We start from the raw sequence: 24,176 nt of genomic DNA on the forward strand, positions 1-24,176 counted from the left end.
GCAGGCCAAAGGCAGGCCTGCTGTTCAGGCAAAACTCAATAAGAAGTGAATCATCTCCGTAAGGATCACACTCAGGAATTAACTCCAGAAATTAATATCGAGCCTGCTTAACGAATGAAGTGTGCCTGCATGTATTGGGAAAGGGCTTGGATATATTTCTCCTCAGGGCGCTGTGCCCGGCAACACGCATTAAATCTGGGGGGCATGGTTTCTTCAAATGTGACTTGACTGCTATTTTCTATTTTTTTGGCAGTGCCGCTCACCGCCCCCCGGAACCTGAGGGTGTCAGAGGAGTGGTACAACCGTTTCAGGATAACCTGGGACACCCCTCCATCACCCACCATGGGCTACAGGATTGTTTACCAGCCCATCTCAGGTACATACCAGCCAGCTAAGGTTCCACACTGACGCTCTCTATTGAGAGACTACCGTCCAAGAAACATCATTTATGAGGAAATGAAAGCTTTTATAAGGGACAAAAATTTCCGAGACTGTTGGAGAGGCGTTCAAGAGGGCTAGTATTCCATCTGCAATTGTAGTCAGGCAGCGAACAGACCCCTTTATTTGGATGGGACAGCATTTGGGAAAAATATCACTCCATCCTGTTTTCTGTAGAAAATCCCCACAAACTTGGAAACAAAAAAACCCCACAAGTCTCTGTTTTCCATTATGGGCTCATAAAAAAAAAGTTGGCGGGCATAAAAGAGAAATTGGTCCTCCACCTAGATTTAAAACTCTCTAAATCAAGTTAAGTGAGGACTGGAGACTGGAGGCTGGAGAAACTGAAACCAGAGATGGGACGGGTCTGGCAGTGAAGTCACCGTGATTTCTGGGCTTCTTTTTAGCCCCACCCCTGTCCGTGCTGTCTGAGGTGTTTCCCCCCCCAAAACTGGTGGGCCTTAAGGTTGGACCCTTGGAGGCGGTAGCTGGGGTTGGTGCGCTAACGGCCGTAGGAGGTTCTAAGATCTGCCCGTCTCCTCTCCCCGCAGCTCCGGGACCTGCCCTGGAGACCTTTGTGGGAGACGATGTCAACACCTTGCTGATCGTGAACCTGATGAGCGGCACAGAGTACAGTGTCAAAGTCATCGCCTCCTACACCACTGGCTCCAGTGAGGCCCTCGCCGGCAAGGCCAAGACATGTAAGGCAGCCGCTAGCCCTAACGGGGCCTCCGCACGGTGTCCACAAACATTACTATCATATTAACAAACATTACATTCTAGCAACGTTACCATGTTGGGACGGCTGCACGCCCCTACAGTAGTGTGCCACAGCATGCCGACTGTGTCAGCTGAGGATATTTGATTTTTCTGTAAAGTTTCTTGTTGCGTTAGCCTTACATCTCGGTGATCTACTGTGTGATACTGGTCTGGGCCCATGTTTCAGTAGCCTAACCCAAAAACCTGGTCTTGACTAATAAAAAACCCCTGAACACTCCTGTGACCGTATTCCAACAGCGACCCATTTGTCCATCCGTCATCCTGACTGTAGGTCAAGTTGTGGCAAGACTACCGGGGGAAAAAAAAACAGGCTGTTGGAGCTTTGCACCAGTCAGACGTTTTTGGCATATAAATGAGGACCACAGTTGCATAGTGGTGCAATTCATCATCGCAGGGCAGATGTTTTTAAACAATTATTGATCAGAAGTATGACACATTTATCCTTAAGCTAAAGCAGATGTATAAATAATATAAAATATATATCTAAATATTATGTAATTATTTTATATAATATAAAAATGTAATTGATAAAAATGTAAAATAGTCATAAAAATAAAGACACTGGAAACAAGTGAGAAGTAGCCTCAGCCCTGGAAGTTGGCACTGAAATGTTAGGCCATCCCTTCAGATCAGGCATGTTTCATTCATGCTCAAAGCTACAGCATCTCAAACAGTGGGATAACCCACATTCTTTCAAATGAACTTTTTTACTGACTTATCTATTCTTATTTCCATCACATATTTCCATTCTGCCACAGTTTTTTCTTAGGATTAAGACACTGCGATGTCACCATGAGCTTTAAATATTGCCTCTGTCACTCGGATATTTGAGGTGCTGTTCTAAGGGACGTCACTTATTTAATATTCCGACAGAATGTTTGAGCAATAACATTCCTTTGCATATAAATATGATATCGCTGGGCGCGTTGTAAAGTAATATGTGCTTGAGGTAAGCTTGCTGAAAGCGAATAGATTAGCCTTTCTTACAAATTCCCTTGGCCGTAGATCAGAAAAGCGCTGTCACCTCCGAAAACAAGTGTAGCATTTTCACTTGAACCGAGGCGCGAGCCCGGTGACTTGTAAGTGGTTTTGTTGAAGATACGGGTCTAAGTTTATCAGATCTCAGTTGTGCGACATTTCCTCAGTTAAACAGACCGCTCTCCCTCACATTCCTTACAGCCCCGTGCTTAATTCATTATTGCATTAATAGACATTATATATTAACATTTCTGTGCAGGTCTGAGGAGTAGTGTAAATATTGGATGTACTTTTCAAACTGAAATTTGAATAATTCAAGGAAATGCATTCGTTTTTCAACTTTGTTCAACAGCACCTGCGATATTAATTTAGAATCTGTCTATCCGTGTGCAGTGTCTTACAATTGGTTGTATTAGGAAGCAAGAAGCACCTGTATGCATTATTCAAATGTGTCACCTCTGTAAAGACGATCTACTGCATTCTGCTATAAGCCTTTTTTCCAATCTCAAGGAACTTGTTGACTTATTTTGCAAATTTTTAACGAAAAATAAATGTGGATTTGCCTCCTTGCTAAATAGACATTTTTGGCCCTAAGTGTATAGCTGTTGTTCTTTCTGAAGCTGAGACCAAAATGAAGATTATTCACGTCACAAACTTTCTTTGCATGGAATCTTGTGAGCCCTACTGGCTCCAAGAGAATCAGTGTCAGACTACTGAAAACGTCTGTCCAAATTCATCAAAGAGCTTTATGTCCCGGCCCGAGCCAAGAAAACTGACTGGCTCTCATTTGTTTATGATTTCTTGAAGTGATCCGACATTGAGCGGATTGTGAAAAATTATAATGTTGATTCCATTGTGCGTGCCATACCAGAAAACAGAACAGGGAAAGCAGATCCCACAGTTGCCTTTGTTTGTGATGGAGTTGAGAAGTACTTTGGCAATGCTGAGGCCAGTGAACCCTGTGAGTTTTGCTACCGATAGGAAACATGTGCTGTGGTTTAGTGCTGCTGCTAGATATGTGCTCACCAAGAGAATGCTAATTCGGAAAAATTGTTTATTTTGCTTTATGTGTATTTGCTGACTTCTGCTTTTCAAGCTGAACCACTGCATTCCTGTTACTCAAGACAACACAGCTTGCTTAGCTTTTAGAAGAATGGTTCAAGTCTAGTGTTGCTTGATCTTAGTGCAGCTTTTGACACTATCGACCATACAATACTGTTAGACAGACTGGAGAACTGGGTTGGACTTTCCGGCTCAGCCCTTAATTGGGTTAAGTCCTATCTGCAGAACAGGGACTACATTGTCTCCATCGACAACTATGCATCAGAGCGAATCAACATGATGCGTGGAGTCCCCCAAGGTTCAATCCTTGGGCCTCTGTTATTTACCCTTTACATGCTGCCATTAAGCAAAATTATGATGTTTTATATGCCTTGTGTGAAGCACGTTGAATGGCCTTGTGTACAAAATGTGCTATATAAATAAACTTGCCTTGCCTTGCCTTCAAAGAAGTAGCTCCTATGTGATGCATATGACCAGTTTTTCAAAAGTATTTTGTTTTATTTCAGTGTAAATAAACTTCTTCAGTTTAAAGATGAACTCCACATAGGTTTTTCTGCTGTGAACCAGGTTTGAACTCTGCTGTGTGCCAAATGCTAGTCTTCTAAAAACTGTTGTTTGCTCGTGTTGCACTGGCTGTCTCTTCATGTCGAATATATATATATTTGTTTGCCAACTGACAGCAGGAATGAGCACTGCTAATGCAGAAACACAGTCTTGTCTTAATGTGTTTTTTCCATTTGCTGTTAGCGCTGTCTTCTCTGCTCTGCCTCTCTGAATGGAATGTTTAGGTTGACAGGTGGTCGTGTTCGGTCTTGGCTCCTGCACCGTATTGAGATTAACGCTCCTTTCTCTCTCTCTTTCTCTCCCCCCTCCCTTCTCCTCAGTGAAGCTGGGTGTGACCAACCTGAACACGTACCAGGTGCGCATGACCACCATGTGCGCCCAGTGGCAGCCGACTACTGCATCCATCTACAGGGTAGTCATCGAGTCGCTGCTCAGTGAGTACCCCACATGCAACATCCTCACAACGTTTGTGACATGTTACCATGACCATCCCGGTGCACAGGGCCAGCGTTTGTGTCCTCAGAGAGAAAACAGAACTCATGATTCAGAGCACTCATGACTGGGTTCCCGCTCACCATCTGGCTGTCTGAATGTTGGGAAAAACAATAAGCACACATTTCTGCTGAATTCTGGGAGAAACAGACTAATTGGATTGCTTGATTATCACTTTCTCTGTTTTTTTTTTTTTTATCCAGGATTCAGAAATAGAATTCAGTCTTAGTGTGTTTTCGTACAGTGCAAGTACAGACTTACTGCGGTTTGCCCTAGATATCCCTCACTCTGTTGGACATTTTGTTTTTAGGTATAGGTATATCCATTATATTCTAATGTTTACTGTTTTAATGTAATGAAGATGAGTGATACTGTTAGTGGTTGTATACAGCACTTGTATGGTATATATCACAGGCATGAGGGGTAGGCATTGTGATTTTTTAAATCTGTCTCTGCAATGCAGAGAAAAAAGATTTTCATTTTTTTTCTTCCCTTGTGTAACAGTGACTTACCTATACCTTGCAGCTTGATGTGCCAATGTATATCGCTGGCATACGCTGACAGTGTTACTGTTCAGCTTTGGAGATGGAGATGAGATTTCATTGCTTTTCTCACTGGTGCCTTCAGAAGAGCACGCTGTTTATCTCCAAATCCTCCAAGCCCCCTGCTTCCTCTCTTTGTATGTGTATGTAAAGACAGCTCTGAGCATGGGAGACGGGACATATTAAATGTAGATCCTGTCCTCCAGGCTTTCCGGGTGGCCATATCCTGCTGGTGTGGTATGCGCCTGGCTAGCATTACTGAAGCTAAAGCTCATATACACAGGCTTGGGGGGGTGCTATAGAGGGATATGGGAATGTGCACTGTTGGGGTGCGTGGTTGTTTAGAAGCTTCTGTGTGTGTGTGTGTGTGTGTGTGGATGTGTGTGTGTGAATGTGGGTGCATGCATGCCTGTCTTGCATACTTGTCTCTCCCAGGACAAGACCCACACCAATGATTTACATGCTTCGTCAGTGCTAGCAAGCAAAAATATAAAAGGATCTGTGAGTCCAGAAGGGATGTGCATGGAAATTACAGTAATAAGACTGGATTCAGTTTAAAAATGTGAAATCTGAAAGCAGAGGCAACTTCTGAAACTCCTTTGTTTTAGGTGTGTGTTCCTTTGAGCTTTTCCATCCAATCTTCTGATCGAGCCACAGCCAGCATACCATGGCACAGAGCATCCCACAGAATGTTAGAGGAAAAGGATTTATAAGGGAAAGAATTCTCACAGCTGTCTTTATGTAGCAGTGTTACCAGCTCTTTGAAATGCCATTATCATTATTAGACAGATTACCGCTAATGGCTTCAAGTTAATAGTTCAATGTAAAATTTCATAGGAAAGATCTGTAGGGCTCCACTTATCCTAGCAAACTGCTTTATTCAGCATGGGAGATGTTTATGGTTTCCAAATGTTTGATGGGACCACACTGTGCCATTTGTGTAAACAAATACTTTTCTTTGTGAATTTCTTAAATAACCTCTTGCTGAGCTGGTCTGAAAATCTGGTCTGTAACGGTGTTGCTCAATAGTAGTGGGCCATTTATACAAAAATCCTAACACAATTGGTTTAAAAATGATCAGACATATAACTCTGGGTAATTTTGGATGCTTCCCGCTCTTGGATCAGGAGCTTTGCGGCTTGTGTTATGATGTAAATTGGATTGAAAGTGTGTGAGCGTCCTTGCCGAATCTTTTTAAATGACTTCCAGACTCGGGATAAGTCTGTAGCGGGTCTAGGAAGAAAACTGTTGTCATGCTTCTGGAAATTTCTGACTTGAGACAAAAAAAAGACCCACTTCATTTTATATTGTCTCAGCTTTGCTTTGTCCTGGCCCTCCATGTCTCCGAAACAGGAGTTGCTCATACTCTCTCTGCTCACCGTTGTTAAATTACAGGGAAATGAAGATGTATGAAAGAAATCCTGCTTTTGAAAGTGAACACACACTGTGGATAGGAAATATAATTCCTTCATGGCAGATGAATAAAATCCCTTGAAGGAGATTTTAAAAATTACAGTTCCAGGATAAAGGAAATGAGGGAGCTGGCCTTGTAGGAGGCCTCATAATCCGATTGGTCAAGGCCGTCTCTGCAAATTTGAATAATCACACGGGTCTTGTAGGATCCACAGAGCATAGTGCATGTCTAAGATACTCCTGCTAAGCCTTCTCCAGTAGGTGGTTATATTTAACATGCTATGGCTTTTGTCCTTTATTGTGGCTGAGGGATACCTATTTAAAATAATTGTGGTTGAGAAGTTGATGAATTACTGCCATTAGTCTTTGTGTCGCCATGCGTTGTTTCACCGGCCTCCGCTGGTCTGGAACTTTCCTCAGGCATTCCAGCTCTTCACCTTCCGTTGTTCCAACATGCTGATGTTGTGGTTCATCTAGGTACCCGGAATGGATCTCTACAACGTACAGCACCTAGTATGTAAAGAAACAAAGCAGTGATCAAGCACTCTTTTAAGAGCTGTTGACTTGGTGCATCAACCAACCTCCTTATATTTATTTCAGTTTATTTACTATTAATGTGAAGCTCCAGTTAGATCTATATAAACTAAGGTAGTCATGTATCAATATTGACTGCTTTTCAAAGACAAACTGAGGTGGCCTGCAATGATTGATATTGTTTACGTTATAAGAACGTAAGAACATAAGAACATATTATGACAAGAACAGGCCATTCTGCCCAACTAAGCTCGCCATTTCAATTAAAGAGAATCCAAAACTGCATCAAGTCTGGACTTGAATACAGCAATGGTCTTTCTTATGTTGCATTATTGTCATTTAGTTACCCTTACTGAGGCAAAGCAGCAGTGCCCCAGAGGGGAATCGAACCAGCAACCTTTTGGTTACAAGCCTTGCTCCTTACTACTACACCACTGGACTCTACTGTCTGTTTATGGTCAGGAGTCACCTAAGAACTTTGGCATGGACTGAAATGGGGCCTTTACAGAGATCTCATTTTGCATAGCGTTCTGTGCCAGTCAGCAGCTAGTAGTGAATCTCTTTGACACTGCAAAAGAGAGTAAACCACTGGGTGTTACATTCATGTGTACACCGTGATTAACAGCCAGCACGACTCAGTTGGCATCACCTGACCACTTGAAAATGCTCAACAGAGTTGTCCTTCCTTCCAGATGGACAGAGGCAGGAGGTGAACTTAGGGGGCGGGGCCTCCCGGCACTGCTTCTATGACCTCACTCCCAACACCCAATACAAGATCAGCGTCTACACCCAGTACCAGGACATGGAGGGCCCTGCAGTCACCACCATGGACAAAACACGTATGTATCTTTGGGGTGGGGTGGGGGGTTGGAGCTCCGTGCATCTGTTTAGCTTAATACATTACCTCCTGGAGATGTCCTCACTCTGTGATATGTGCTTGTCTTGAGATGCTGAGTGCCTTTGTAGACCCCAAGTGCATTGCATTGTTATGACACAAATTAAAAACCGCAGCCTTTCAAAATTGTTATGCCTCCCCTGTGGGAGAACTGAGCCTTTGCTACGGAAAGTAATTATTTTAGCGGCTGTACAGTAGGTGTGCACTGCAGCAGCGGAGCTGAATGTGTGTTTGGGGAAGCAGGGAAAAGGCACAGCAGTACCCTGCACTTAAAACAAACTGGCAGATTCGCTCAGGTAATTATGATACAGCACCGCAGGTGGAATAAAGTTCTGTTCTTTCGTGTTTACCGCTTACAAGTCCTGCTGTGCGCTAACTACCTTTAATGTGAGAAGCAGTTGCTTTGTGTTTTTGTGTGTATCTTGGATAATGAATGCCTCTGATGTCTTAATGTTGCAATGTGTTTGGAAACAGTACCTTCTGTGTACAAGCCTATTTGTAGAAGAGCGTGGCTTAGAAACTTTAAGATAAAAAAATTACGAACATCTCCGTCTCTTGGCCTGGTGTCGTCGCTCCAGAGACAAGCATATTGAATGCATGCATTTACTTTGTGTCTGCTGCTAAGCTTCCTCTTGATGGCCTGTTTCTACCCATGGTTCATTTCCCCCCTAAAGTATAAAAGTCACTTAGTTACAACAATAACCAGGCAATGATGCAGCCCATTGGCAAGGCAATGAGCTGGGGAGAGCAGCATGTTCTCCTGTATGGGGTCACATTAATTTTCCGGGATATAGGCTGTGTTCTCCCAAGGGTCCATGGTGCTCTCTCGCTGAGGATAGCAACCGGGAGCTAGCCCAGTCCTGACCACAATTTGTTGGTCTGGTTTCTTTTGCTTTCCTACCGATTTGTCACATCAGTGGGGGGTGGACTCTAGTCCAGCGCAGATGGGAAGAAAAGCATTAAACATTAAGAGTGGTTGTTAGTACGCTTAGCATGTGTGCGTGTTCACGCTTTTCTGCTGGGCCAGACTGGCTTGCTTGCTCGCTCCCAGCTCGTTGGGCCACATCAGTGCGGTTCGACACCTGGAGCAGTGTGCTTTTAGGGCGAACAGGAGTGGGGTGGATGAGACCTGTGTCTGCTTGCAAGCGTAAAGAGCTCCTTACTCCAGCACTGTTAAATGATGTTTTGTGCAGATGAAAAAGGGAATGTGTCATGCTGTGGTCTTGATTTATGTGCATGTTGTGTCTTGTTCAGTTCCCGCTCCTACCGAGCCGCCAACCATGCCCCCCACGACGACCCCCGCCCCCACCATCCCACCCGCCAAGGAAGGTGAGAAAGTGTCCGAGTGTCTGCGCCCTGCGCCCACTGTGACCGACACAGGACAGCGGGCGCCATGACCTTTATCATGAGCACATTGCTTGTGACAGGTGGCCTTTGCCTGCCTGAGTGAAACAGATTCACATCCTCAGTTGTTCAGATGCCCGGCTCCTCTGGAATGTATATTCCAGAGCTCATATTTTTCACTGGATTTCATTATGCAGATCAAAGCTCCCTTTGTAACTCATGAGGTCTGAACCATGTTGCAGAAGATATTTTCCCTGGGACATATCTAACATGAGGAACAATATGAGTTTAATTTAGCCAATAAACATCTTAGGCAATGAGTCAGCAAATGGTTTCAGAAGTTTGCATCTTTTTTGTGAACATTGTACATCCAGCTGCTACACCAGGATGTCTACTATGAAAACAAATGGTAATCATGACATAGAATAATACAGTTCATATGCCACTCTCGAGGAGTGGGTATTCAAGTGCAAGCATAATGCTTTGGCTTGTATTGGCGATCAGGTTCAAAGCATGTTTTAAGTGATGGGCATCACATGCAATGTTGCAAAGCCAAACCTATTAATGCTGGCTGTCTGTCAGTCTCTCAGAAGTAATAAGCAGATGGGCTTAGTGTCCACCAAATTTGCCTGTCATTAGCACAGGCATGCAGTGGTCTTGCTAATTAGCATTTGCTGTTAGGAAGGAGCCTTCGGCTTCCACAAACATGGGTCCTTTGATTACCTTTCCTGTGGAGTTCTACTATGATTCTTAGTACTTAAAGCTAATTGAAAAGTACTCCCCACTTGGAATCCATACAAGCCAATGTAAGAGCCCATAAATCTAATGTTATGGAATATTTACCCAAGAAACATCAAGCTATACTTTTATTTCCCTCCATGGAAGTCCAGCAATGGCCAAATGCAGATTCCCCCAAAGAGCAGCAGTCTGTCTCTTCATAAAGAGCCACTGCAGATGGATTGGTGTTGAGGTTCTAAATCACATTCTGAGACGCAGGGAAAAGCAGGGATCATTCCCAGCCAATGGACAATGGATTACTAATCAGGCTGTGATGGCGATGTGGTTTCTCTCCTCCAGTCTGCAAGGCCGTGAAGGCTGATCTGGCCTTCTTAGTGGATGGGTCCTGGAGCATCGGTTCCGAAAACTTCCAGAAGATCATCGGCTTCCTGTACAGCACCACTGGGGCCCTGGACAAGATCGGGCCTGACGGCACACAGGTCAGTCACCCAGTTTAATCACCCTGTATGTTATTATTTTTATAATGTCTATATGTTTCTGTTTCATACTGTAACGTGTTTCAACAGTTGTAAAACACATGCTTTCTAAGTGCAGGGGTGTGGACAAGTCATTGGGGTTGTGTGGGCGCTGAGACTTTGCCACTGTACTCTTGAGCAAAGTATTTTATCCAAATACAGTTGTGAAAAGCTCAATTGTACATTCCATGGCGTATAGATTTTAAAACTGAACGTGCTTTTCATCTTTTTCCTATGGCTCTTCGTCTGGGATCTGCTGTGGTGGAAGGTCCAACATAATTATTGATTTCCTGCTTTTTTAGTCTTTCAAGAATTTTCCACTAAGGAGAGAGATTTCACAGAGGAGTCTTACTGAGACGGTCCGCAGGTGTCCTGGTTTATGTTGCTACTCTCTGAGAGATCATTAAGACACACAAAAGGTGGAGAGAGACTGGCCAGTGGAAGTAAAAAAAGATGGTAGCAAGCCCAGAGGGACGTGAAGAAAACAAGGAGATGGGGTTTGAATTTGAGAATTTGAGAAGAAGCGCAGGGAGCACTCTGAATGGACGCAACTCAAGTCAGTGACGCTCCTGATGATTCACTTAAAACACAGAGGTGCAATCAGTGTGTACAGCTGTGTCAGACCCATACCACCAGCTGATAAAGGTATAGGTGGAGGAGGAGGATGAGGGAGGGGAGTGTCCCTGTTGTGCTTGTCACAACTGCAAAAAACAGTGACATACATCCATGCTTCCTATGTAACCCATCTCTCTGAATGAGCTGTCATTTGTTGTGATGAGTCTAGCCAAATTTTAAGATTGAGTGTTATTTGATATGGAAGATGGGCATGCATTGTTATTATGTGAGTTGTTTTTTTCTCTCAGATGTTTGAAATGGCTTGACCTCTTTGTGATTCAAGCCCTCTCCCCTCACCACCTCCTGATGCCATGAAGAACAGAGAGGGGGTTCTGGAAGGGTGATTGGGCCTAATTCATTCCCCTCCAACCACAGTGCTATAGCGTTATCAGAGGGGGGGCCCAGACTGGGGCTAATGCACTCACACACACACAGGTGATTGAGGTGTGGTCATCACAAATGCACCCTTCAACTTCAGTGTTTCTGTTTTTTTTTATACCTCTGTTTGATATTCTGGTAAGCAACATTGCTAAATCCAAGTCGTTCCATTTAGAATGTCCACCTGATCAGACATGTTTCTGCTCATAGGTTTTTGTTATTTTTGGATGTCCCTGGCTCATAATTTTCTTAATGTTTCCATGCACTCTGTCCAGTCTTTTTTTTTAAACTTCCACTTGGATCCAGCCACTGCCTTTGCCATTCTGTGACATTTTTATGATCTTTCAGAGAGGGATTAAACAGACAAGGACGTCTTTGTACCCCATCAATCAAAAGCCTTTGCAACATCTTCTTCCTCTGTAGAAAAACCTGGTGAACCTTTAAAAATTTGCATCTGATCTGATTAAACTGTGTTAGATCGCAGATGGACCAATCGGAGCCATTAGAAAAGCCACAAGCCTGGCCTGTGACCTCATGGGCCCCATTTGGCCATTGGCCAAAGTGCAAGCAGCCAAATATGGCAGAAAATGGGCAGCAGGTGGGACTGGTTGTTTTTTGATCCCTCTGCCAGGGATAGAGAACATTAGTGTCAGCAAGGGAGCCTCGGCTAGTGTTGTGGAGCACCACCAGATCAAACCCCCCCACCCCCACCCCCGTCCCGTGAGAGCCCATTAGGTGAAAGCGGCCCGTGTCTAGACACAGTGAGGAGAGCCCATTGATCATCATCAACCCCCCCCCCCCAAACACCCCCTGCCCCCCTTCTGCTGTGCGCGATGCAGTGACGTGGAGGGGTGGGGGGGTGGGGACCCTCGCACCGCGGCTGAGTGTGGAGGAAAACAAACCTCTTCACTTGTTCCTCTGCGTCGGGGCGTCAGAGCTGCAGAGCCACAGAGCTGCGGGACTGGAGTAGAGGAGAGATTAAGCCTAATGGGTTCAGGCTGAAATAGCCTGTGTTTCAGACAATCAAGCCTTCAAAGGCAAATGCCGCATTCCGCCACGGTCTGGCGAAAGAGGGCGTTCAAGAGAGTGCTTGGGAGTGGGAAGGACCCTGCAGGGGAGGGCAGCAGGCCTTCATTTCCGCTGGCACAGGACTAGAAAAACAGAGAGCGCTCCAGGTATTACAAAACCTCAATCTGCAGGGCAGCAGAATGGTGTAGTGGTAAGGGCCGGTGCTTGTAACCCAAAGGTTGCTGGTGACACACTGTTGCTATACCCTTTGGCAAGGAGGCCTGAACTGCCTCAGTAAATATCCAGCTTGCAAAGTGTCTATGCAAGTTGCTGTGGATAAGAGTGTCTGCGAAGCAAGTGAAATAATAATAAGAGCACTTCTTATAATAAGAAGGGTTCTTGTGATGTGTCGTACTAATATTAATAATAACAGTGCTTCTTATAATAAGAGCATTTTTTATAATAAGAGCAGTTCTTGTGATGAGTGTAATAATAATATTAATAATAGTAACAGTGGGTTCTTATAATAAGAGCAGTTCTTATAATAAGTGGGGTGTTGTAATAAGCACAAGAGTTATATTAATAATAAAACTGGTTCTTCTGCTCTGGCAGGTTGCGATTGTGCAGTTCAGCGACGACGCCCGCACAGAGTTCAAGCTCAGCGCCTACGATGACAAGGAGGCGCTGCTGGACGCCGTGCAACGCATCTCATACAAGGGGGGAAACACCATGACAGGCATGTATCGCGCTCCCCTTCGTGGGGGCTATGAGGGACAGAGAAGGGGCAGGGCCCTCTGTCGAAGGGTCTGCTCTCTGTCTCTGTCTGTCTGTCTGTTTCTCTCACTCTCTTTTGTCTATCTCTTTCTTTCTGTCTCTCTCTTTCTCCCTTTCTCTCTCGTCTGTCTCTCTGTCTTTCTCTTTCTCTCTGTGCTAACTATGATTTAGGAGGAGGAAACAGGCGCCTTAGCGCAAACAAGACAGAAGGCTTGCTGGCAGGCCGTTCTACTCGGCGAGGAAAGGTTTTATTTCACGTCTGAGCATTTTTACAGCTAAAGCTGTCTTTTCGAGGATTCTCCTGTCAGGATGCGTTTCGCATACTCCGTCATTAGTCATTACCACAAGTGAAAATGTACCAAATCAATCCTGACAACTTGAGTCGAGCGATAGAAATAGCACGTGTTTATATATAAATACATAGAGATATTTTTCCCATTTAAAAACCTTGCTGTCTGATATTACAGATATTTTTGTTCTTATTTCCTTGCCTGTGCCTCCATCCCTGTGGTGAATTGGAGCCTCGGCTGAGGGGCTGCCAAAAATGTGCGAATATTTACAGTCGTTAAATGAAACACCTTGCATGCTCATAGCGGTTTTGAGATTAGTGTGCACGATCGTGGTGGGTGGGGGAGAAAGAGAGATCTCTATCCTCGCTAACCAGGGATAGCCTCTACCCTTAGCGCCAGCCAGCTGTGGAGATGTTTTTCCAGGCTGTTTTCACTGGCAGTGGCTGCAGTCTCTGCGGATGGAACGCAGTGGCTTTCTAGAGGCTTCCGCGTGAGCCCCGGTGTAACAGCACTCTGGGCCCTCTGTGCGGAGCCGCTGCTGTCCACCGCGTGTAACCAAACATGATTTGGCCATTATTCCTGGCAGGCATTTGTTCATTAAGGCTTTTGTGGCTTCTCACTCGAAGCTGAAAATGATTGATTCACAGGAGCCAGGGCATTAGGGCTTAATCCCTTTATTTTCACAAATTCATATTTAAAGGATAAAACCCAGGGATTGAAATGATTGGCTCCAGCCTTCGGTTGCCACCTTGTATTTATCTGGGTGGGAGACCGACACCTGATTAACTGCCAGCCTCTCCCGGGCAGCACACTTCGGGCGGCAACCTGAGCCCTCACAGGGACCAGCCAAAATGAGCCCTGTGTTCTGTGTGTGATATGGGGATGGCACGAGTGTTATAAACTGGTCTGTTCAGAAAGGATTGCGATTTGTCCAGTGAACCCACTGACATTAGCAAAGCAAAGTGTGGTGTCAGAAAAAACATGCCCCTGGATGATTTATGTAAGAAATAACTCCCTGTCCATTCTTCGAGGTTCTGCGTGCGCCCCTGAATGCTTTTGATTGATGACTCGGCAGCCGGCCCTCGTTCTGTGCGTCCCTGGGATCGCCCCCCTGCACACAGACACAGGCCTCCTCTTCTTGCTCCAGTGCCGTTGCATTTTCAATCCGGCCCATTTGTTTTAATGAGATTTTAAAACAGATATAGCTTATGAATTCAAAGAGCGGTGTTTACTCCGTCGCTCCGTCGTTTGTCTTTTTCGACAGGCGGCCTAATAAAAGCGTGAAGGGACAGTAGGGGGATCAGGCGAGGCCCGGCCGTGGCTCAGATTCAATTTGCAGCAATCCACTCCCGTGATTTTCTCGTCCCGCACCTCCATGCGGCCACATATTTTATTCAGAGGCCCGGGGAAGATGTTCCCTGCGTGCTAACCTTAGACGTTATGGGAAGATTAGAAATGGAAATTGGAACGGGGGAAACTTGGAGTGATTTCTGTCTGTTTGACTTCTTCGTGCTGGTGCCACTGCTCATTAGAATCTCTGTGTGACATTGTATTTCATTTAACCGAAGCAGCCGAGTAAAGGGGGGGCCTGCGCAGCGAGGAGCCAGTCACTCTTTCTTGCGCCTCGATCGACTGCATTCTCGCCCAAGTCCAACAGCCGCATTTGGTTGGGCTCTGGACTCCAGGGCCACATACCAACTTGTGAACTGGAGTACTCAAAACTTTTCAAAACAGAAAACATTCAGAAAATGTCCCAAGTGGCCATGCTAAAGTGTTCATCGTCGAGTTTTGCTGCTTTGATCTGCGTGTCTGGTGCTTGTGAGGGTGTGTGAGTGATCTGCAGTGGATGGTCCCTGTGATCAAAACAGTGATCCTATCTCCCACCCCCCCCAGGGCGGGCCATCAAGCATGTGAGGGACGGCATCTTTACCGTGGCGGGAGGTGCGAGGAGGGGCATACCTAAAGTCCTGGTGGTGCTGACCGATGGCCGGTCCCAGGACGATGTCAACAAGGTCTCCAAGGAGATGCAGATGGATGGTGAGTGGTGCGGCGGATCCACACTTACATGAATCAGGACCCTTCAGTGTTAGTCCTGGAGCACTGTGGCCCACCGAGAGCTGGGAACCCCACAGGAGTGCCTGGCTCCAGGAACAGGGCTGATTGGCTGCTAATGTAAAGCAGCAGCATAGACCAGGTGGGGAGGGAAGCTGCATGTCCAGGTCCTAACCAAAGATATATCTCAGGAATCAGGAGTGATATTTTTTGGGTTGTTAATAATATATGGACATTAAATAAATGAACGATATATTTATTTTACTTTAAATATGTATTCATAGTAATGAATGATATATTGAATGTAACTTTATGTTTATATAGTTTATATAGATTCAGTATATTAATGTATTATTATCACTATGTTCATTTCTGTATATTTAAATTTGAAGTACTTTAAGTATATGTTTAATGTACTGGAGCCTTAGAGCTCCAGAGGTTTTAGTGGGTAGAAGTCTCATCTACTCATCTACTCTTGCAAATCTTATTAGTTACAGCCTAGAACGCCAATGGTATGGTTCTGCTCCAGACACATCCCCTCACTTATCAACCATGGCTGACAGAAGTAAGAGCCTTGTATATGATGGAAAGAATAACTTATTAATTCTGGAAACTTTGTGAAAGAGTGGGCTCTGGTTATGAGTGTATGTCATACATAATACATATGAAAAAATGTATCCCCCATTTTTCTTTTCCCTGCTTTCTTCAGCCCTTGACACCATATTTTAATTTCTATTTGGACTGCCTCTGGAGTGTGGGTGTACAAACATTGGTTTGCAGTGCACTGTTCTAGTTATATAAGCTAACTGGCATTAAGCCATACTGGTCTGAGAAGGCTTTGATTTCTTTACACAAGCGTGCATCTCATAATAGAAAAAAGAGAGAGGACATGTTGGCTGTTCAGATCTTGGGACACTACTGGGGTTCCCACTATTGGGGAGTTGAGGGAGGGGCTAAACATGAATAAAGGTGTAATAAAGCATCTAGGGGTAATATGTAATGTACAGGCTTGGTGGGAAGCCTGGCACGAGGCTGTCAGCTGTGCAAACACAGAGCTGATATGATGCAGTGGGTTATTCTACATACCCGGCCAGGCCTCATTCTCCTCCTCTCCTTCTCCCCCATCTCCACAGGTTACATTATCTTTGCCATTGGTTTCGCCGATGCCGACTATGGGGAGCTGGTGAACATCGCTAGCAAGCCCAGTGAGAGGCATGTCTTCTTTGTGGATGATTTGGACGCCTTCAAGAAGATCGAGGAGCAGCTGATAACGTTTGTGTGCGAGGCAGCCTCGGCCAGTGAGTGCCGCGTGGTTAGCAGGAACCGACTCCAAATCTGTCAGCGTGATCCCAGGCCTGGGAGACATGCACCATTATGTAGATATGCTCTTATTATCTAGTGCATTATGTAGTGCAGAGGAAGATTATGGATTCTCTGACAGAGGGGATACAGCAGCTAAACAGCCCATAAATATGTATTACAATCTTTGTTTTTGTAACTGCTATTGTTATTATTGTTATTATAATTTTGTGATGACATCCATAAATAATAACAATGCTTTCAGTCAATACATATGAAAGCACAAGGCTAAATGAGAGTCCATAGGTAGAAGACTGGGGCATCAGAGGGGTAGAAGGATTTGGGAGGTGGAGGCATTGCTGCTGCTCTGGGACCAATAAGCCAGGATTGGGGTAATTAGGAACATATTAATAGGTTGAGGATTCTGAATGGCAAGTTGTGAAAGATTGAAGTTGATTGATATTGACATTGACATTGATCCATGTTTGTACTGTGTTGTTCTTGTTTAAATTTGTGTCCGTTCAGCCTGTCCAGCTGTTATGATGAGCGGGAAGACCCTGGCAGGTAAGAGGTGGGGTCATGGTGGGGTCATTGACGTCCAATGGGACACAGTGCACAGTGGCTGCTCTATAGCGATGTACAGCATAATCTGAGCCAGCTACATAGCTGGGTGTACAGTGATGCTCACATTGGCAGAACACCACAGCATCCAGTCACCTACTTACAAAGCTGCCATGTGATAGTCAGTATGAAAAGGTCTTTTGCATTTGTTTCGCGCCTTCCTCCTGTTACACCCTCTCTTTTCTAGTTCTATATTAACTTCATTATGTCCCTCCCTATCCTAGGGTTCAGGATGATGGAGATGTTTGGGCTGGTGGAGAACCAGTATGGCAGCGTGGAGGGTGTCTCCTTGGAGCCCGGCACGTTCAACAGCTTCCCCTGCTACAGGCTGCACAAGGACGCGCTGCTCTCCCAGCCCACCAAGTGCGTGTCCCGCAGTGCCTCTTCAAACAAGTCTCCCCATTACAGAGCCGAGGGCTGAAAGCAAGGGGGCAAGGGTGTCCCGGCCAGCTGAGCAGGAGACGAAGACCAGACCGCTTTAACTCTGCAGTTAACATTGCGCTGAAGGCTCCTCAAAGAGTGCAGATTTACTGGCAGACAGAGAAGCCACGAATGGGACTCTGAATACACATGAAGCAGAGTCTGGCTCGTGTGTGTTTGGGGTGTCCCTCGCCTGTGTCGGATACTCTGCTGCCTGTGCTCAGGATAATATTTAGATTAGGCTTGCTTTCACGTCTTCCAGGGGAGAGATATTATTGCAGGGAAGAATTTTAGCACCTTGAAATTGTATAATTTCTTCTCTTTGACCTGCAAAGGCCTCGCTTCCCCCTCCCAAACCCACGTCAGTTAGATGTATTGTATTTTTGTTGGGTCCTTATCACGTTTCCCCCCTGTGTGAAACCAGCCAAGCATAATTAAGTTTTTTGAAAATTTGTATACTAAATCTTCAGGTACCCTTTAAAATTAGGTTGCAAATGTCAACCTGAACTAAGCTGTTTATAAGTAGGAGTCACAGGGAAAGGAAAAGACACACACTGCATGGCTGTTTGCAGTGATTGACACATTGCTTGTTTATTTAGCAGACCTCCTTGCCCCGGATGGGTTACATGGTATATACCTTCACCCATTTCCCATTTATACAGCTGGAAGAGGTTGAGTGCCTCATCAGGGGTTTGAATCTGCAACCTACCGGTTACATATGTGCTTCCCTAATCAGTTCCCTAATCAATGTTCCCTTCACTGTATACCAGGTATCTCCACCCCGAAGGCCTTCCCTCAGACTACACCATCACGGTGCTGTTCCGCCTGCTGCCAGACACTCCCCAGGAGCCCTTCGCATTGTGGGAGATTCTGAACAAGGAAAACGATCCCCTGGTGGGCGTAATTCTGGACAGTAAGTATGGCGTCTGTTTTTGCACCCCTGCTGGTTTCAGGAAAGCTCAGGAGCTGGCAGAGGAAGGTTGATTGCACAGTGAAATCCTCAGATTTAACAATCTGTGGATGGAATGTTTTCTTCTTCACATTATTTCTGTGCAGTGGCACAGTTGAGCAGCGTGTCTATGTTGAAGATTAAGGAGGACAGATGCTGAATTATCATGGTAATATAATCTGGGACATGCCCCCTCTATTCTTGTAATGTAACCTGAAGCTTCAAAACCTTGGGTAAAATAAGTGTCTGGGCATGTTGCAGAATCCATTCATGTTAGACTTATACCAGCACTCACTCGTCTCACACTGCAATCATGTATACAGAAAATACTGTTTGAGTGACCTGTAGTCAACGACTGACGAGCAACCTGTGTCCAACATTAGATGGCGGGAAAACCCTAACCTTCTTCAACTACGACTACAAGGGTGAATTCCAGACTGTGACATTTGAGGGGCCTGAGATAAAGAAGATCTTTCATGGCAGCTTTCATAAGGTTAGTGCCTCTCCTCTGAGCAGCAGTGAGTCCACAGCCCCCAGCCCATCGAGGCATCACCTCACACTTCATCAAACAACAGTTCTGTCACACGGTTTACCAAAAAGCTGTTTGGCCTCTGAAACAGAAAGGGTCTGAGCATCTACGGAAATGTCCAGAGAAAACCATTCCAGCTAATGGATGTGTAAGCCCATCCCTCTCCTCACAGCAGTCCATACGAGCTTCTTAGGTAGCTCTCCATCATGCCTCTCTCTCACTGCTGCTAACAGAGGAGTTAGAGGAGGCTGAGCGCATGCTGATGTATTCATGCCGTGCTGTGTTTGGTGGTGTGAGACTGGGCGTTGGAGGAGGCCAGCCCCATCGAAGAGGGGAGGCATTGTGCACTCCAACACTCCAACGCCCTGCCATCCGCAGTCACATTGCACAACTGTGCCTCCGCATTTTAACCCGTCTTCAGCAGGCCGCTCGACGAACAACAGCCTTTTCTGGCTCCCATGCTTCAAAGCTGTGTGCTGTAATCATGAAAGCTGTAATGGTTAGTGGCTGGGAACATAACATTCTGATGATATTTCACCTCCAGCTGTTTTATTGAGGAAAGGGAAAGTTAATGTATATACCACATATAAACTGAATATTCCAGTTTATTCATATTGCAGACTATTCATTGATTGGTTAGATGTTTTGTAAGCAGGTATCATAGACTGCAGGAAACACGGCTCCCGTGTAGCCCAAGAAAAGACTCACACCTAGCCCAAGAAAAGGTGAATGTCATTACTAATAGTAGTATTAGTGTTGCTCGGGACACTCACTGACTCAGAGTGGCTTATGTTGCATCAGATAACAGCACAATAGAAAACTTACTCCAGAATAAAAGATGATATTTCAGTACACCTATAGCATATTACACATACTCAAATGAGCAAAAAGCAACGTATATGTTAGGAATTTAACACTGTTCAGGTTTAAATAGGCTGATCAGTCCATGCAAATGGGAAACTGTCGTGTTGAAAAAACATGTTAAATTTTAGTTTCACAGAAGTGTTTATGAAACAAATTATATGGGCCTTTTAATTTGCTGTGCGAAAAATTAGATGAGTTACAGCACATGAAAAGTTCTTCTCATCTCCACCGCAATAACTGAAGCCGAGACGCACAAGCACGTTTGATTCTGCGAACCCAGTAATAAGAAACACATTTCAATCACTCCTACTGTGGCAAGAAGGGCTTTAGAGTTTATCTGCGCCCAGCTGAAACTTATTTTCAAAATGTAAACCCCGTGTAGTGAAATTGGCATCCCGAATATCGCTGACCCAGGAATAAAGCTCTGGCGTTTGAATTGTTATGACAGCTTTTAAACAAACCCTGGCTGGAAGGCATCCCGATAACGTGCGCCTGAGAGGAGTAGGTCGCCCGTACTTCTGTGTGGAGCCTTTCGCCACCGTTTCTTATTGAAGAATTGTTGAACCCATTGAAACCTGTTCCATTTGCAGCGCGCGATGGTATCTGGATGTGTGTAATGGGATAGCGCCGGGGCCGAAATGAAGTGAAAACGCTGACGTTGTGCCGTTGTGCTCGTACATACGCGCCCCGTGCTGCTCGCCCTGCACACCACTCTTCCAGCAAATTCTGTCTCAGTGTTTATAATTCAGCAGATAATACGCTGATTTCATCTTTTTTATATCAACAATCTAATATGTTGAAGTTTGGATGAGAGTAGCCTTGTCTTTGAGCCTAGTGTAGGTACTTTAAAATTAAAATACCATTCAGTTGCATTTTCCACAGAAGAATGACTGAAGCGTGTAAGATGATTGTGCCTGACTGTATCTGTGTTTTTAAATAAATTAGGATAAAAGGCAGTATTTCTTATTCTTATTTTTATCACCACATTTTTGTTCCCAGAGGCAAGGAATGCTTTTCTTGTACATGTTCCCAGAAAAAAACTATCAAAAGGCAAATCTGTTTAATGGTAATTTGCTGAAAAGATGTTTTCTCGAAGTCCTCAATAAATCCTCAGTTTCAGGGCTGACTCTCAGGTACTAGTTGATGGCAGCAGCTTCTGTCCATACCGGTGAGAATGTGGCCTAGGAAATGAAGTCTGTCAGACTGCCATACCCTGAAACTGAGTCAACGGTGGGCACATCATTCACCGAAAAACAACATTTACAATCAGAGGCCTTAAATCGAAAAAGTAAACAAACAAACTTGCTGCTTTCCACAGTGGCCAGTGCATTAAGCATACAACGCACGTGGTGAAATCATGCCAGCTATGGAGTTATACCAGGATTGATCAGGGGAGCGATCTGACCCATGGGGCTCGGTGGGAAAAGGCCGCTTTGACTTTTCATTCTTCTCTGCCCAGCCTCTCTGAACCTCCTCATCAGAACCGCTAATTCTTTATGCCATCGTCTGTATTCACAGTGATGGGCAAAAACCCGCAGCAAAAAGCCCTACTAAATGGATCTGCTGTTCTTACTATTACAGCAGCTCAGCTTTTCATCAGATGCAAACCGTTTAATTAACCCGGCCATGTAGGCATTTATTTCTGAGGAGTGCATTTGTTTATTTCTCCTGAGGGCAAGAGAGCGTTTGAAAAACAGCTCGGCGCTGTGTTTCTCAGTAACTGAGTGGAGCTGAACAGGCTACAGCGTGATTACTGTAAAGTCTGGCTGTCTCGTCTACATGCTTGGATCCGGAACAGACTCTCTGCGGTGAATGTCTGACACCTCTGATATGAACACGGAAAGAAGGGGCCCACTCAGCTATTGAAAATTGAGTTCCCGTCCAAAACTCCATTAAGGAACTCAGCAGAAGACATGGTTCAAATTGATTTTGACGTTCAAATATGGACTTTACCTACCATGAGTTTAGGTTCATCATTTTCTGTACTGTACGGGAAATGATGTCTTCAAATCTTTCACCTGACAGCACTATAGTGTTACAAAGCTGTCCCCTGAGCTCCAGATGACCCTGTCTGTGATACTATCAATGTACTGTGAGTTTTGCAAGCAGTTATGTCATCCAGATAAAAAAGAAGACAGAGATACTATTGTTGGGAAACAGATATCATCTGCAAGGTGGGCTTGTTTGAACAGGCTGTCATCAGTTCAAATTGGTGCTATCAGTTATCTGGTGGTAATGCTAAACTACCAAATGGAGATGAAATAGGTTACAATAAAGACAATTTAAAACAGGAAATCTGAGTGATTCACTACAGCATGGGGTTTTAACATTGCTGTAGATTACATATGTAATTAAAGGTAGATACAGTGTCTGTGGTATATAATGCATTAATATATGTCTTTGTTTTGTATTGGATTTTCTCCTGTTTTTACTGACTTTGGATGTGTAAATTGACCAGGCCCTGCTTGATTCAACACCACAGGAGGGAATTGCTGTAGTGAGACATGTGCAATACCCACTGCTATTTTTAACTCTAAGCTGTACAGTGCAGTGCAGGATAGTTTGCATGGTTCTCGCTGGCGACAGCTTAGTAACTTAGAGAGGCCTGGTGAGTCACTAGGGGGTGCTGATAAAACAGTACCCCAAGGAATCCAGGCCAATGTAAGTCACTCAACCCCAGCAGGATGAAACCAATTATATCACACCACTGCAGACATGCTCAGCTGGTGACTCAACCCAGACATCTAGGTTAAATGACTCATTGTGGGCAATCAGACTCATGATGCAGGATATTGTCTATGGCTGTGTCTCAAATCACGCACTAGCATACTGCTTACTAATTGCCTGCATAATACATATCAATAAGTATGGTAAAACACAGAATACATCAATTTTGAACATATTTCTGTCAGAATTCTAAATGAATGAATTTTGACATTAGCTACAGTGAAGGCTAGTAAGCTAGGTACATTGTTTTGCTAGCATAATAAATACTACAACTGGTATGTATTACAAGACAGTATATCAAATGATTGATGTTAGCATAATACCGATAATAAATGTGATGTTTTTAATTAGATTTAGTTGTTTGCTATCTAGCTGCTTGTATACTGACTATGCACACCTGTTCGAATCGTTTACCATTACTTACATTTTTAAACTCCTCCATAAGCTCTACCCCTTTAGTTTTGTAATGAATTTTGGGATATTTCAAGCATAGTACACTATCCATAGTATCAGGTGAGAACATACTAGATGGCCAAGCATACTTGGTGAGGGTGCTACATAGTATGCTAGTGTGCGATTTGGGACACAGCCCATGTGACCATGTGGATAAAATTGCAAGCTGCACACTGTGTCATAAAATACATATTCAACAAGTTGACCATAACATCTAGTTTTACTTTTATTACTTTTTTCTGATAGCTCTGACAGCCCCCTGGTGTTGTTGAAGGACTTAAATGTCTCTCTTTGGCCCACAGGGACTCACTTTGTACATATTTGGGGTAACTGGATAAACACCCCAACATCCCAACCCTCTCAAAACTATTAGTGCACTTTTGGAAGAGTGTGCTGTAAAGACCATCACTGATGGTGGTAGTGTGGTGCAGTTTTCATGCTAGTCAATGGTCAGTCAATTTTTACTTAACAAATAGCTATGAGGCAACTTCCACATTGTATTACAGAAAAGGAAAGCAAAATTCTAAGATTACACCATATGAAATGGAATAAAAAAAGATGGAGAGAATCATATGTAAAACCAACTGATTTAATGCTGCCACTGGTAAACCCAGGGTAAACAGTTATACACATAGACACGTGCACCTGTGTAGAGTACCTTCAAAGCCTTGTAAAACCCTTCCCCACAGCTCCACATAGCAATCAGCAAGACCACTGCCAAGGCTGTGATCGACTGCAAGGTGGTCGGGGAGAAGCCCATCAGTGCCGCAGGCAACATCACCATGGATGGGGTGGAGGTGCTGGGGAGGATGGTGCGCTCCCGTGGAAAGAGGGATAACTCTGCCCCGGTGAGTGACACAGGCAGACCCCCCCACGTCCAGTGAACCTCAGACCAGTGGCCT

At 44.6% G+C, this 24,176-nt stretch overlaps 1 protein-coding gene across 1 annotated transcript in view; it reads left to right on the top strand.

The window, feature by feature from the left end:
- Positions 1–24,176, top strand: part of col14a1a (collagen, type XIV, alpha 1a) — a 90,004-nt gene that overhangs the window by 40,784 nt on the left and 25,044 nt on the right. The window contains exons 22-35 of the mRNA XM_036537998.1: positions 254–376; positions 990–1,139; positions 4,143–4,256; positions 7,496–7,642; positions 8,953–9,027; positions 10,120–10,259; positions 12,909–13,032; positions 15,254–15,397; positions 16,546–16,710; positions 17,237–17,275; positions 17,557–17,695; positions 18,523–18,665; positions 19,085–19,194; positions 23,964–24,122. Of these exons, the coding sequence (XP_036393891.1) occupies positions 254–376; positions 990–1,139; positions 4,143–4,256; positions 7,496–7,642; positions 8,953–9,027; positions 10,120–10,259; positions 12,909–13,032; positions 15,254–15,397; positions 16,546–16,710; positions 17,237–17,275; positions 17,557–17,695; positions 18,523–18,665; positions 19,085–19,194; positions 23,964–24,122 (1,772 nt within the window). The remainder of the gene's footprint in view (positions 1–253; positions 377–989; positions 1,140–4,142; positions 4,257–7,495; positions 7,643–8,952; positions 9,028–10,119; positions 10,260–12,908; positions 13,033–15,253; positions 15,398–16,545; positions 16,711–17,236; positions 17,276–17,556; positions 17,696–18,522; positions 18,666–19,084; positions 19,195–23,963; positions 24,123–24,176) is intronic.

This window comes from Megalops cyprinoides, chromosome 10, assembly GCF_013368585.1.
Source record: "Megalops cyprinoides isolate fMegCyp1 chromosome 10, fMegCyp1.pri, whole genome shotgun sequence".
In the NCBI taxonomy this organism is placed as follows: Eukaryota; Metazoa; Chordata; class Actinopteri; order Elopiformes; family Megalopidae; genus Megalops; species Megalops cyprinoides.